At 33.7% G+C, this 14,307-nt stretch overlaps 1 protein-coding gene across 8 annotated transcripts in view; it reads right to left on the reverse strand.

Moving 5' to 3' along the window:
- The window catches only part of FAM169A (family with sequence similarity 169 member A), a 67,205-nt gene that overhangs the window by 19,575 nt on the left and 33,323 nt on the right, over positions 1-14,307 (reverse strand). For 7 of the 8 annotated variants that reach the window (XM_036847979.1, XM_036847977.1, XM_036847972.1 and 4 more), the window contains 3 exons: positions 7,005-7,184; positions 2,306-2,434; positions 1,679-1,791 (listed from right to left, as the gene is read on the reverse strand). In XM_036847979.1, the coding sequence (XP_036703874.1) occupies positions 1,679-1,791; positions 2,306-2,434; positions 7,005-7,184 (422 nt within the window). The remainder of the gene's footprint in view (positions 1-1,678; positions 1,792-2,305; positions 2,435-7,004; positions 7,185-14,307) is intronic. The other variant, XM_036847975.1, reaches the window with a different exon arrangement.

Below are 14,307 nucleotides of genomic sequence, written 5' to 3' on the forward strand. Positions count from 1 at the left end.
AATGCCTTCTTCTTGTCCCTCATTCAATCAATCACAAAGCCTGTCAATTTTGACTCTGAAGAATCTCTCAAAACTGCCCCCTCTTTTGTACTACCAATGCTTTAATTCAAGCATTTATCATCTTTATCATGAAGGTGTACACCTTATATATGTACAATTTTTGTCAATTATACCTCAATAAAGCTAAAAAAATTATGTAGTTAAAATAAACAAACAAAACCACTTCCCCATGTGGTTACTGATAAAAAAAATAAAATAAATAGTTTAATATGAGAAATATTTTCCTTGACTTAATTAAAATATTAAAGTAATATAAGGAATATGAATTTCTAAAATGACAAAAAGTCTAATTTATATTGCCAACCTTATAATATGGTGAAATTTTAATATGTTCTCATTAAAATGACACATTTTAAATTATATGGCTTAATATAAAAGTAGATCATTGCTCTCACATGTATGAGAAGAGTAGATTTTTCTACTTTCCCTGGTTTTATGATATCTGACCAGGACTAAAATGAATTTGAATATATCTGAGGAATTTGGAATGCAGTATAATAGAACTGGGGCTTATTCTGAAGTCTGAAATTCCAAAGGTAGAAATAAAACACAAAAAAACTGAACTCCTTATATATAGTTACTGTATCAATATTATTTATATTATCCTTAAAAATGTTTTAAAAAACTTTTACTCAAATAGTCAACACTCATGCTAACTAAGACAGGAGAAAAGAGGCACAAATAATTCCCCAAAACACTTGTGTCTCTGAAATGTACATGCATTTACATAGACATATTCAACACTCACTAAAAATATATTCAGATACCCGTGTACAAAACAAATATGACTGTATTAAATGCCACCACAACAAAACACTGCATAAAAATAGACCTCTAGGATCCCATCAATGAATCTGTATTTTAAGTAATATCAAGTAGTTTCTAGAAAAGTACCTGGTAAGTCCTCTGGAATTCAGTAATGGGACCTGCCCTTCTACTTGCAGGTTACCTAGTATTTGCAAAGTATATTACATTCTACAAAGACCTAACATATATAGCCTCAGACTTCCCAAAATAACTTCATAACCTTTGACCTACTACTAAGTCCACTTCCACAAATTTATCTGTGCAAGGAAATAATTACATTTGCACAAAGATTCATGTATAAATGTATTCATGGCTGGGTCACTTATAAATATAAAAAACTTAAGTATAAATGTTAAGGAAACAAATGCTGATATTTATATATAATAGAATAGTGTACTATTTAACAATGATTTAAAACAGTAATGACATAGAAAATGCTTACAATATTATGTTAATGGAGAAAAGCAGTTAGAAGCAGTATAAAAGAATAAAAACAAAAATGAAACATATGCAGATACATGTTTTGTAATATATATTAAGTACATATACAAAAATGTTAGTTGCTACATCTAAGGTAATAGAATTACCGCTTTTTATTTTCTTCTATATTATTTTGTGTATTCCAAATTATTTTTCAAAGAAAATTAAATCTTAGAAACCAAGTAACAGAAAATGCCAAGTAACTAACACAACAGAAGTTACGTAAGTCTGTTGAATGAACAATAACATTAAAAAAGTTAAATATTAGCTGAACCTCTTTTTTAAAAACAGCAAAATTATTATTTCCTACAGTAAACAACAGTGTACCTACAGTTAGCTGCATCTCACTAGACAGACTGTCTTCAGCTCCTGCTTCATAGTCTGGAACAGATGCAAGACCATATTCTCCAGACACAGGTCTTTTAGCTTCATTTTGAGAAACTGCTGTGTGTAAAAGAATTTTTAAAATTGTAAACCAGTTAGTATCTGCTTTTAATTGTAACACTCTTTGTACTCATTTTTACAAAGCCCTAAAGAAGGGTGTTGAAAATCCAAGTGTGGGATATCCCCTTCACCAATATCTTATAATGAAGCCTTGCAATTGCAAAGAGTCTTAAACAGTTATCTGTCTTTAGTGACTTCAAGGGGAGACGCATGAAACTGCGTACTACCTTTGATCCACTGATGCCTATTCTATGCTGTCTGAGTAAACTGTGTTTATTTCTTCTCCACCAATTCCTACTGGACTACTGGGCTACATTCTACTGGACTACTCTAGGTCCTCTGACTATTAGTGACTCAAATGTTTACATATAACAAAAATTCAAGTTTAGAAAAGGAGGTCTGTTACTAGAGAGATCACATTACAATACACCACTACTCTGGACTATAACACACAACCATCATTAGGCACTGCTTTTTTAAGCTGGACTTGTGTTCAAATTGAAAACATTCTTACCCGTAATTTTAAATGTTTCTCTTTGTAATGCTCTGGTGATTGGTATCCTCTGGTACCAGTGTCCAACACCTTCAACTTCCCAAAGCAGTTCATGGTCTCCTGGATATTTTTCAAAGTACTGGTTGCAAGCTGAAAAACACATTGAAAGTTTTCTAGAAATCCCCAAAATCAAATGTTTGGGCAAACAGAAGATGGAGAGTAAGCTGCCCAAGTCACTTAATGGGGCTAGCATAACTTTGATACCAAAAACAGCAAGGAAACTCAAGAAAATTATATAGCAGTCTCATTTATGAATAAACAAAGATAAAGATGATAAACCTCAATAGTTGCCAAGGAAATATAAGATGAAACAGCAAGATTCCATTTTCACACCCATCAGATAATAACAAGCATCAGAAAAATAAGGGAAATGGAAACTCCCACACTGCTGGTGTGAGAACAATTTTAAAGTGCTTAGGCAAGTTGAAGAAAAATATTTTATGATCCAATTCTACTTCTAGGTATATAATGTAATGACTTATACATATGCGGAAGAAGGCATCTATAATGATCATTACAGGACTGTTTTAGGGGGTACAACTTTGGTGCCCATCATTAGGGGATATATGAATAAATTATACTGTGTATACAATAAAATACTATACAGCAACTACAACTAATAAACTACAGCTACATATAATCAACGTTGATAAATCTAAAAAAAAAGTCAGTGAAAAAACAAGTCAATATTACCTACAAAAGGATATCATTTTATAAGTTTAAAAACACGTTAAACAAAATGATGCAGCATCTAAAAAAAACAAAATAATGCCATTTGCAGTGACATGGATGGACCTAGAGATTGTTATACTGAGTGAAGTAAGACAGAGAAACACATCATTTGATACTGCTTATATGTGGAGTCTAAAAAAAGGTACAAATGAACTTATTTACAGAACAGAAACAGAGTCACAGATGTAGATAACAAACTTATGGTTACCAAGGGGGAAAGGGGTGGGGGGACGGATAAACTGGGAGACTGGGTAGTGTACACTACCAGTAGTGTAGTAGTGTACACTACTATATATAAAATAGATAATAAGAACATACTGTATAGCACAGGGAACTCTAGTCAGTACTCTGTAATGACCTAAATGGGGAAAACAATCTAAAAAAGAGTGGGTATATGTATAACTGACTCACTTTGCTGTACAGCAGAAACGAACACAACATTGTAAATCAACTATACTCCAATAAAAACTAATTAAAAAAATAAAAAATAATAATTTAAAAATAATTTTAAAAATGATGCAGCCTCTGTGGAAAATGGTTTGACAATTCTTCAAAAAGTTAAACATAGAATTATAACCCAGCAATTCCACTCTTAGGTTTATATCCAAAAGAACTGGAAGCAGGGACTCAGATATCTGCACACCCATGTCCACAGCACCATTATTCATAGAAACACAGAAAGGTAGAAACAACCCAAGCATCTATCAATAGATAAATGGATAAACAAAATGTCACATAGTCACACAATAAAAATCTACTCAGCCATAAGAAGGAATGAAATTTTGATATATGCTACAAAAAGGATGGAACTTAAACATTATGCTATGTGAAATAAGGCACAGAAGGGCAAATATTTTATGAATCCACTTATGCGAGGTACCTAGAATATGCAAATTCATGACAGACAGCAGAAAAGAAGTTAGAGAATGAGGGGAGAGGAGAAGGGGGATTATTGTTTGAAGGGTACGGAGTTTAGATTGGGGATGATGAAAAAGTTTTGGGTATAGACAGTGATGATGGGGACACAGTATTTGGAATGTGGTTAATGCCACTGAATTGTACCCCTACAAATGGTTAAAATGATAAATATTATGTTATGTATATTTTATGACCAAAAACTGTTGAGGAGACACTGCTCTGGGAAAGATCCCCGGTGTTCTCCTTACTTACTGCAAGTGGTAAATTCTCCCACTCTTTGGCTTGGTGTGTCTTCTGGCTCAACAACCACCAAGAGGAGAACCCAGTTTCCGGGCAACACCTCTAATAGGGCAAATGAGGGGAACTTCAGTGCTATTTAAATTATATTTTGGGAAGCGTGAAAATCTAAAGTAACTGTTTAAATATGAATATATACAAAATAAATCTAAAATTATTTTTAAAAACTGTTTAAATTTTTTAAAATAAAAAAGCACACGAAATAATGCTTTATAGTGTTTATAGACATAGACTTATGTGTGAAAACATGGGCAGGAAGGATATACACCAACTTGAGGAACACAATTATCTCTGGGGAGGAAAGAAGAAAGGGGAATGGGATTAGGGAGGGGTCCAAAGAAAACATCAACTGTATCTACGTTTTGTTTAGGTCTCCCAAAAAATAAATGAAAACAAATATGGCAAAATCTTAACATTTGTTAATCTGGACACTGGATATGTGGACACAAGGATACCATTTGCTCACTTTTTCCCCACATATTTGACAATATTTCTCATGTTTTCTGGTTGTAGTTCCTATACCTATTAGGAAGGGAAAAGCTGGAGAAAACCAACAGGCCACACTGAGTCCTTTGCCTGAATTAAAATAACTAAAATAGCAGAGGATACCTTACATAATACATAAGCACCTATAATTCATTTGGTATTCAATTTATTTAACATGAGAATCCTAAAAAAGGGTAATAAGAGAGTCTGCCTGCAGTAGATGTGTTTGCATTCCTCCCCAAATTTAGTAAAGCAATAATTAGACTTTAAGAGGAAAATCCATTTTCATATTATCCAAGGATATACAGGGTTCATTCCATTCTCATGTATGGGTCTAGAGAGAAGCTGTGATTCAAGATGGACATGCAACACTTGGCTCTTGTTTTATGGATTTCTGGTATTAAAAGGGGGGAAAGAAACTTAGAACAAAAATATTTTTTCAGTGGAAATAAATATCTGATGTTAGGTGAAAATCAATGGTAAATTATATTTTATGAAAGTTTTCTAATAAATTACTTTCCAGGTTAAATATTACTTCATTAAGAAAAGAGTAGTGCTATGGACTTTACAAAAATGCAAATATAAATCCACTAATTGCTTTTAAAACACCACAACACAATATATCCACACAATGAAATACTAAACAGCATTAAAAAAGAATAAATAGAGCTACATGAATCCACAGGAATGAATCTCATAATCATAAAGATGAATAGAAAAAGCAAACTACAGAAGAATTCATACAGTACATATTATTTATATAAAGTTTTTTATTTTTATTTTTTTATTTTTTGCTGCACTGCACAGCTTGTGTGATCTTAGTTCCCCAACCAGGGATTGAACCCTGGGCCCTCGGCAGTGAAAGCACAAAGTCCTAACTACCGGACTGCCAGGGAATCCCCTAAACTTTTTAAATACGTAAAACAATATGACATTGTTGGAAGATGTATACATATATATTAAAAGTCTAAGAAATGCATGGGGAAAATAAATGCCAAATTGAGGATAGTGCTTATTTCAGGGAAGCGGGTAAGCTAATTGGATAGGACAGAAGTTCAACTTATATTGGCAATGATCCACTTCTCATGGATGGTACATGCTGGATGATACATGAGTATTTGTTACCTTATTCTTTATATATTTTTTTGTATATCTAAAATTTCTTTTTTTTTTTTAATTTAAAAAGCTACCACAAATAACCCAAAGAAAGAATGGTTAAAGGATCTAAATAGACATTTTTCCAAAGGAGATACATAAATGACCAATAAGCACATGAAAAGATGCTCAACATCAAATGCAAATCAAAACTACAATGAGATGCCACTCCACATCCACTGAGATGGCTCTAATAAAAAAGACAAATAATAATGAGTGTTGGCGAGGATATGGAGAAATTGCAACTCTCATACAACGTTTATGAGAATGTAAAATGGTGCGGTTGCTTTGGGAAACAGTTTGGCAGTTCCTCAAAAGGTTATGACCAAGCAATTTCATCCACGCCTAGGTATATACACCAGAGTAATGTCCACACAAAAACTACACAAATGTTCAAAGTAGCACTATTCGTAATATCTAAAAAGTGGAAACAATCCTAAAGTCCATCAACTGATGATGGATAAACAAAACGTGGCATATCCACACAAGGGAATATTCTTCAGCCATTAAAAAAAAAAAATGAAGCACTGATTCATGCTACAACATGGATGAACCTTGAAAACATTTATGCAAAATGAAAGAAGCTAGACACAAAGGGCGTACAATATAATTATATCATATAATTCTATTCATATGAAATGTCCAGAACAGGTAAATCCATAAACACAGAAAATAGATTAGTGGTTGATTGCCAGGGGATAAAGGAATGGGGGAATAGAAGAGTGACTGCTAATTGGTACAGGTTTTCTTTTTGGCGTGATGAGAATGTCCTGGAATTAGACAGTGGTTATGGTTGCATAGCTGTGAATGTAATAAAAAACCACTGAATTGTACACTTTAAGAGGGTGAATTTTATGGTATGTGAATTATATTTCAACTTTTTAAAAAAGTTACCACACCCCCAAAATGCCATTTATGTGGAGGTAAGGGCACATTTGCAAAATTAAGCCCTAGAGAGCCAAGGAATATAATTTACTTAATATTGATATATGCACATTTAAAATATCCCACAGAAACAAGTCGGAAGTGACACTGAGACAAGTTTAACTTTCTAAAAACTTAATCCAATTACCTATGTACATGAGAGAGGTCAGTGGATACCGCAAGCCAAGTGCATCTTCTGTAAAGGAATCAACAAAGTCCTCCAGCATATGAAGCCCAAAGTCTTTGCCTCTATATTTCTTTCTTACGAACATTGTATCAAGAACTGGCAGTTGGTAGCTTTGGGTAAGAAACGAGGCACATATGCTTCCTGCAGTCATAAAACAGAAATCCAACAATTTTTCACATTTAAAAGGCCACATATGTATATACATTTAGAGAACATGAGTTAAATCTAAAATTGGTTAGTTTTTCTTATATCAAGAAGAATGTTAAAGACACGCATAAGTTTTATAATATAAAATGCTTTCCAGCTATTACATATCATAATGTATATGAGATGATGAGAAGAGCTATTTATTTTACATTTGCCAACAGTATCTCATACAAGAAAAACAACTATTACCATTTGATGAACTATATACTAGAATACATCACTGTCCATAGACTTGCACAGCTTTAAAACTCTTAACTATTAAATTTTCAAATTTAAAGAGTATTTGGTGATTGTATATAGTTTATATTATAATACACGAAGTATCTAATTCTAACCTTAGTACATGAATATTCATCTTTTCCCTTTACTTTTTGCCTAGTGATTACAGTCTCATTTGTATCTATTTAATGATGGCAAAGAAGTGAATTAGTTCTCCAAATTTTTAAGGACTATGGATTAGGACTAAATGGAAACATCTGTTTTAGAAATAGCTAAGTCAGCAATCTTTCTGTTGTGAATATACGTTTTAAAATATCTTGCACGTTTAAGGTTTAACAGGAGAAATGTTTGTAGTAGTAATTAAATATGCCTCTCCTTGTTACATTACAGAGCTATACTGATTTGTCTTTTAAGAACCCTGATTTGGGTTTTGACCCTCCAAACAGATGTGTAAGCTCCTGTAATGTATCTTAAGATAGTTTATAAGTTGAGGGCATCATGGTGGGGTGGCCCACTTTCTATTAATTTTAGTATTAATTCATAGTTAGCTATCAGTCAACATTCTACTTTTTTGTGCCTCAAGTAAAACAATCTATTATTCTCAGTTACATTATTCATATGATTTTGGATAATTATAATAACGTAGTTCAAGAAAGAAACAAAATTTCAGAAACAAACACCTCACAAATTAACTTTTACCAATCATATCATTTGATGAGTTGGTCAATATAACAAGGCTTTTTTTAGTTCAACCAAATAATGAATTACTTATGATTAAATTGGAGAACTTCAATAACTTCTTGCAATAGACTCTAAGACTATCAACTAATTTAAATTCAGAATAGTTAACGCACATTGCTACGTACTTAGATCTTAACTGCTGACATTCAGTTCGGATACTGCTAAGGGTCAAAATGTCTTACATAGTGATTTAGGTAACAATATTGTATTATGTACTTTAAATTTACTAAAAAGGTAGATCTTAAGCGTTAGCACCTCAAGAAAAAAAAAGAAAGAAAATGGTAACCATATGAGGCAATAAATATATTAATTATCTTGATTTTGGTGAATATTTCACAACGTACATCAGATCATCAAGTTGTATACATTAAACATATACAACTTCAAATTATCAATTATATTCAATAAAGCCAAAATAAATAAATAAAATTTTAAAGAATCTAACAGGTAGTCTCACCAACAAGCTACTGTGACCATTATCAGTTTTTAATGCCTTAAAATCAGGGTTTTCTCATAGTAACTGCTAGAAGTGATAATGAAATCAAAGGAGACATTATAAGTAGCAGTAATTCAAAGGACAAAGCAAAAATGAGAAGAGAAAGCACTACCTAGTTCTCAATACCATCTGAGGATCTGTTGCTATTTACTATTGTGCATGCCTCAGAATACCAACTATATGAAATAAATTTCCCACAAATTAATTTTTTTTTCTGTTTTCACACAAACATTCCTTTAAGTAGAGAAAAAGTAAAGTCCAGCATCTAACAGTGTTCAAATGGTCAACTTATGGAACTAATAGTGTTCACAAAGTTTAAAGTTCTACCATTTACTCACCATGTACATATTCATTTCAAACAATCATGCTAATTCTCTTTGCCTACACCTTCAATACTTATTTTTGTATTTGTATCAGGTTCTACCCTGATACAAAAGCAATCAAATAAAGGGCAGAAAACCTCTGCCCTGTTACCAGAGGTTCTTCAGACACATCAACAGTTGCAGATAATAGCACAATTACTTAGTAAAGTAAAAACCACAACCTCCTAACTTAGATGAAGTTTTCATTAAAATAAATCTACTAATTGAAATAAAATTAAATTTAGCATTGCACATGGCAGCTTGAATATTTATATTCCTCAGAGTACCATCTTTGGCCACCTTCTTTTTCTACATGTTCTCTCTGGGTAATCTCACCTACTCTAAAGCCTTCTACCATTTATCCAAATGCCCATGACCACTAATCTTTTATTTCTGTAATACATGAGACTTACTACAAGATGAATGGAAGAGCTCATATAAATGTAAATACAACAAAAAACACATGATCATCTCCAAAGACAAAGAAAAAGCAAAGTTCAGTATATTCATGATAAAAATACTCAACATCCTCAACCTGATAAGGGATCTATGAAAAACCCACAGCCAACAAACATCACACTTAATGGTGAAACACTGGATGTTTCTCCCTAAGATCAGGAACAAGATAAAAATGTTTATCCTCACCACTTCTACTCAACATGGTAAGGAGGTTCTAGCCAGGGCAATTAGGCAAGAAAGAGAAATTATAGGCACCCAGATGGGAAAGAAAGAAGTAAAACCACATTCACAGATGACATGATCTTGTATATAGACCTTAAGATTTTCATCTTAAGAAATCCACTAAAACATTATTATTATTTTTTTAGTATTTATTTATTTATTTGACTGCACCGGGTCTTAGTTGTGGCACGTGGGATCTTTGTTGCCACGTGCAGGATCTTTTAGTTGAGGCATACAGGATCTAGTTCCCTGACCAGAGATCAAACCTGGGCCCCCTGCACTGGGAGCACGAAGTCTTAACCACTGGACCACCAGCAAAGTACCAGAAATCCACTAAAAAATTATCAAAACTGATTTTTTTAAAAGTTCGGCAAGGTTACAGGATATAATAACAATATACAAAAGTCAATTGGGGACCTCCCTGGCAGTCCAGTGGTTAAGACCCCAGGCTTCCACTGCAGGGGGCACAGGTTTGATCCCTGGTCAGGGAACTAGGAACCCACATGCCACGCAGGACAGCCAAAAAAGAAAAATCAATTGTATTTCTATACACCAGAAATGAACAATCTGAAAATGAAATTAAGAAAACAATTCCACTTACAATAGCATCAACAAATAATAAAATTCTTAGGAATAAATTTAATCAAAGTACAAAACTTGTATACTGAAAACTACAAACATTTAAAAGAAATTAAAGAACACTTAAATAGGGCTTCCCTGGTGGCACAGTGGTTAAAATCCGCCTGCCAATTCAAGGGACACAGGTTCGAGCCCTGGTCCAGGAAGATCCCACATGCCGCAGAGCAACTAAGCCCGTGCGCCACAACTACTGAAGCCCATGCACCCATGCACCTAGAGCCCGTGCTCCGACAACAAGAGAAGCCACCACAACAAGAAGCCCATGCACCGCAACAAAGAGTAGCCCCCGCTCGCCGCAACTAGAGAAACCCCAGGCACATCAACAAAGACCCAACGCAGCCAAAAACAAATAAAATTAAAAAAAAAAAAAAAAAAAAAGAACACTTAAATAAATGGAAAGACATCCCATATTCATGGTTCAGAAGACAACACTGTTAAGATGTCAATACTCCCCAAACAGACCTACAGGTTCAAAATCCCAACTGGATTTTTTGCAGAAATTGACAAAGAAATCCTAAAAATCATATGGAAACGCAAAAAAAAAACAAAAGCCAAAACAATCTTAACAAAGAAGAACAAAGTTGGAAGACTCACACTTCCCATTTTAAAACTTACAAAGCTACATACAGTAATCAAGCCAGTGTGATATTGGCACAAGAATAAACAGAGACCAACAGAACAGAGGTTCCAGAAACAAAACCTCTTATTTATGGTCAACTGATTTTCAACAGGAGTCCCAAGGCATTTCTATGGGAACAGAATAGTCTTTTTAAATGAACGGTGCTGGGACAACTGGATATCCCTATATGCAAAAAAATGATGTTGGACCCCTCCCCCTTTCCTCAGACCATATACAAAAATTAACTGCAAATGGATCATAAACATAACTTTAAGTGCTAAAACTATAAAATCTTAGAAGAAAACATAGCAGTAAATCTGCATCACCTTGGGGTAGGAAAAGCTTTCTTAGCTACAACACCAAAAGCGCTACACCACCAAAAGCAAAAGTGACACATAAAAAGAAGATAATTGGATTTTATCAAAACTAGTGCTTCAAAGGATACCATCAAGAAAGTAAAAAGACAACCCAAAAAACGAGAGAAAATACTTTCAAAATATATATCTGATAAGGGACTTGTATCTAGAATGTATGAAAAATGCTTACAACTCAATAATAAAAACACAAATAAAACCCAATTTAAAAATGGGTTAAGGATTTAATAGACATTTCTCCAAAGACATACAAATGGCCAACAGGTATGTAAAAAATGTTCAATGTCACTAATCATCAGGGAAATGGCAAATCAAATGAGGTATCACCTCATACCGTCAGGATTGGTATTATCAAAAAAACAAGAAAAACAACAAAGACAACAAGTGCTGGCAAAGATATGGAAAACTGGAACCCTTGTATACTGTTAATGGGAATGCAAAATGGTGCAGCCACTATGAAAAACAGTATAGAGGTTCCTCAAAATATTAAAAATAGAACTACCACATGATCCAGCAATCCCACTTCTGGGTATATATCCAAAATAATTGAAATCAGGATCTCAAAGAGATATTAACAATCCAGTGTTCATTGCAGCACTATTCACAATAGCCAAGATGTGGTAACAACCTAAATGTCCACTGATGGATGATGGATAAAAAAAATATGGTATATATATGTACAACAGAATAATATTCAGCCTCAAAAAAAAAAGTAAATCCTGCAATATACAACATGGATCAACCTTGAGGACATTATGCTAAGTGAAATAAGCCAGTCACAGGACAAATACTGCATGATTCCAATTATATGAGGCATTTAAAATAGTCAAACTCACAGAAGCAGAGAGGAGAACAACGGTTGCCAAGGGCAGGGTGAGGGGGAATTGGGGAGCTGTTAATAAATGGGTTTAAAGCTTCAGTAATGCAAGTTCTAGAGACCTGCTGTATAACATTACACCTATAGTCAACAGTGTTGTAATCTACAGTTAAAACTCTGTTGAGAGTAGATCTTATGTTAAGTGTTCTTACCACAATAAAGATTACAAAACATTTTTTAAGATAAATAATCTAGACAGAAGGAGATTAGTGGTTTCCAGGAATTTCAAGGTAAAGGAAATGAGGAGTGATAGCTAATGGGTACAGAAATTCTTGAGGTGATGAAAATGTTCTCAAATTAGACAGTAGTGATGGTTGTACAACTCTGTGAATATACTAAGAATCACTTCAGGGTGAATTTGATGATATATGAATTATAGTAGGATGGATTTCAAAATAACTATTCTGAAAGAACCCAGACTAAAAAAAAATGTATATACTGTATGATTCCATTTTATAAAATTCCAGAAAAAGCAGGCTAATATATAATCATAGACAGCAGATAACTGTTTGCTTGCGGTCAAACAGGGGGAAGGAAGGATGGTTACAAATAGGCACAAAGAAACTTTTGGGGATAACAGATACGTTCATTATCTTGATTGTGGTGATAGTATCACAGCTGTATAAATAAGTAAAAATACAACAAACTGTAAACTTTAAATATGGTCAAGTTTTTGTATGTCACTTATACCACAATAAAGCTGGGGGGGGGGGAAAGATTTTTTAAAAAAAGGCCAACTCGATTTAAAAATGGGCAAAGGATTTGAATAGACATCCCAAAGAAGACATATCAACAGCAAATACGCACATGAAAAGATGCTCAACCTTAGCCATTTAGGAAATGCAAATCAAAATGACAATGTCATGCCACTTCACACCTACCAGGTTGGATATAGTCAAAAACATAGATAAAAATAAGTGTTGGCTCACAATGCAGCTCTTAAATGAAATGCTTATTTTTTCACTATTTTCTGTGCATCTATATACTTTTGCTGAACAAAAAGAACCATTGCTTTATATCATGTTTACTTTTTCTTAAATAGTCTATTTTCCCATGTCATTAAATATTCTCTGAAAATATTTTAAAAAGTATCGGCAAGGATGTGGAGAAATTGCAGTCCTGGTACATCGCTGCTGGGAATGTAAAACGGTGCAGTTGCTTTAGAAAACAGTCTGACAGTTCCTCAAAAGGCTAAATTTAGAGTTACCATATGAACCTGGAATTCCACTCTTAGGTATATAACCACAAGAAATAAAAACCTGTACACAAATCTTCATAGCAGCATTATTCATAATGGCAAAAATCACAAAAACAACTCAAAAGTCCATCAAATGATAAAAGACAATATTAGAATATCCATACAAGGGAATACTATTTGGCCATAAAAAGGAATGAAGTGCTGATTCAAGAATGGATGAAACCTGAAAACAGTATGCTAAACAAAAGAAGTCAGATGCAAAAAACTATTCTGATTGTATGATTTCATTTACATGAAATGTCCAGAATAGGCAAATCTACAGGGACAGAAATCTATAAGCAGATTAGTGGTCCCCTAGGGCCAGGTACCGAGGGCGGGGAGGGAATGGAGAGTGACTGTTAATGAGTACAGGGCAGGGGTTTTTTTGTGGTGACGAAAGTGATCGAAAATTGGTTATGGTGAAAGTTGTACAATTCTGTGAATATACTAAAAAAAATTGAATTGTATACTTTACACGTGTGAATTGTATGGTATATAAATAAACCTTAATAAAGCTGTAAAAATGTAAATTAAACAACATAATTTATACATGTGACTCCAATAAACCATTTATAATTAGATTTTTCATATACTCCCCAAACCTGCTCCTCTTCCTGTTTACTAATTTTTCAGTAAATCTCATCACCATTCTACCAGCGGCTCAGAGCAAAACATGAGATCTCATCCTTGACTCTTCCTTCATAGACCATGTACAATCCATCAGAAACACTGCAGCAATAACTTCATAATTTATCTCAATTATGATGACTTCTACCCCCTTCTTCCTTGCCCAAGCCACCATCACCTCTCAC

Source organism: Balaenoptera musculus, chromosome 3, assembly GCF_009873245.2.
Source record: "Balaenoptera musculus isolate JJ_BM4_2016_0621 chromosome 3, mBalMus1.pri.v3, whole genome shotgun sequence".
In the NCBI taxonomy this organism is placed as follows: domain Eukaryota; kingdom Metazoa; phylum Chordata; class Mammalia; order Artiodactyla; family Balaenopteridae; genus Balaenoptera; species Balaenoptera musculus.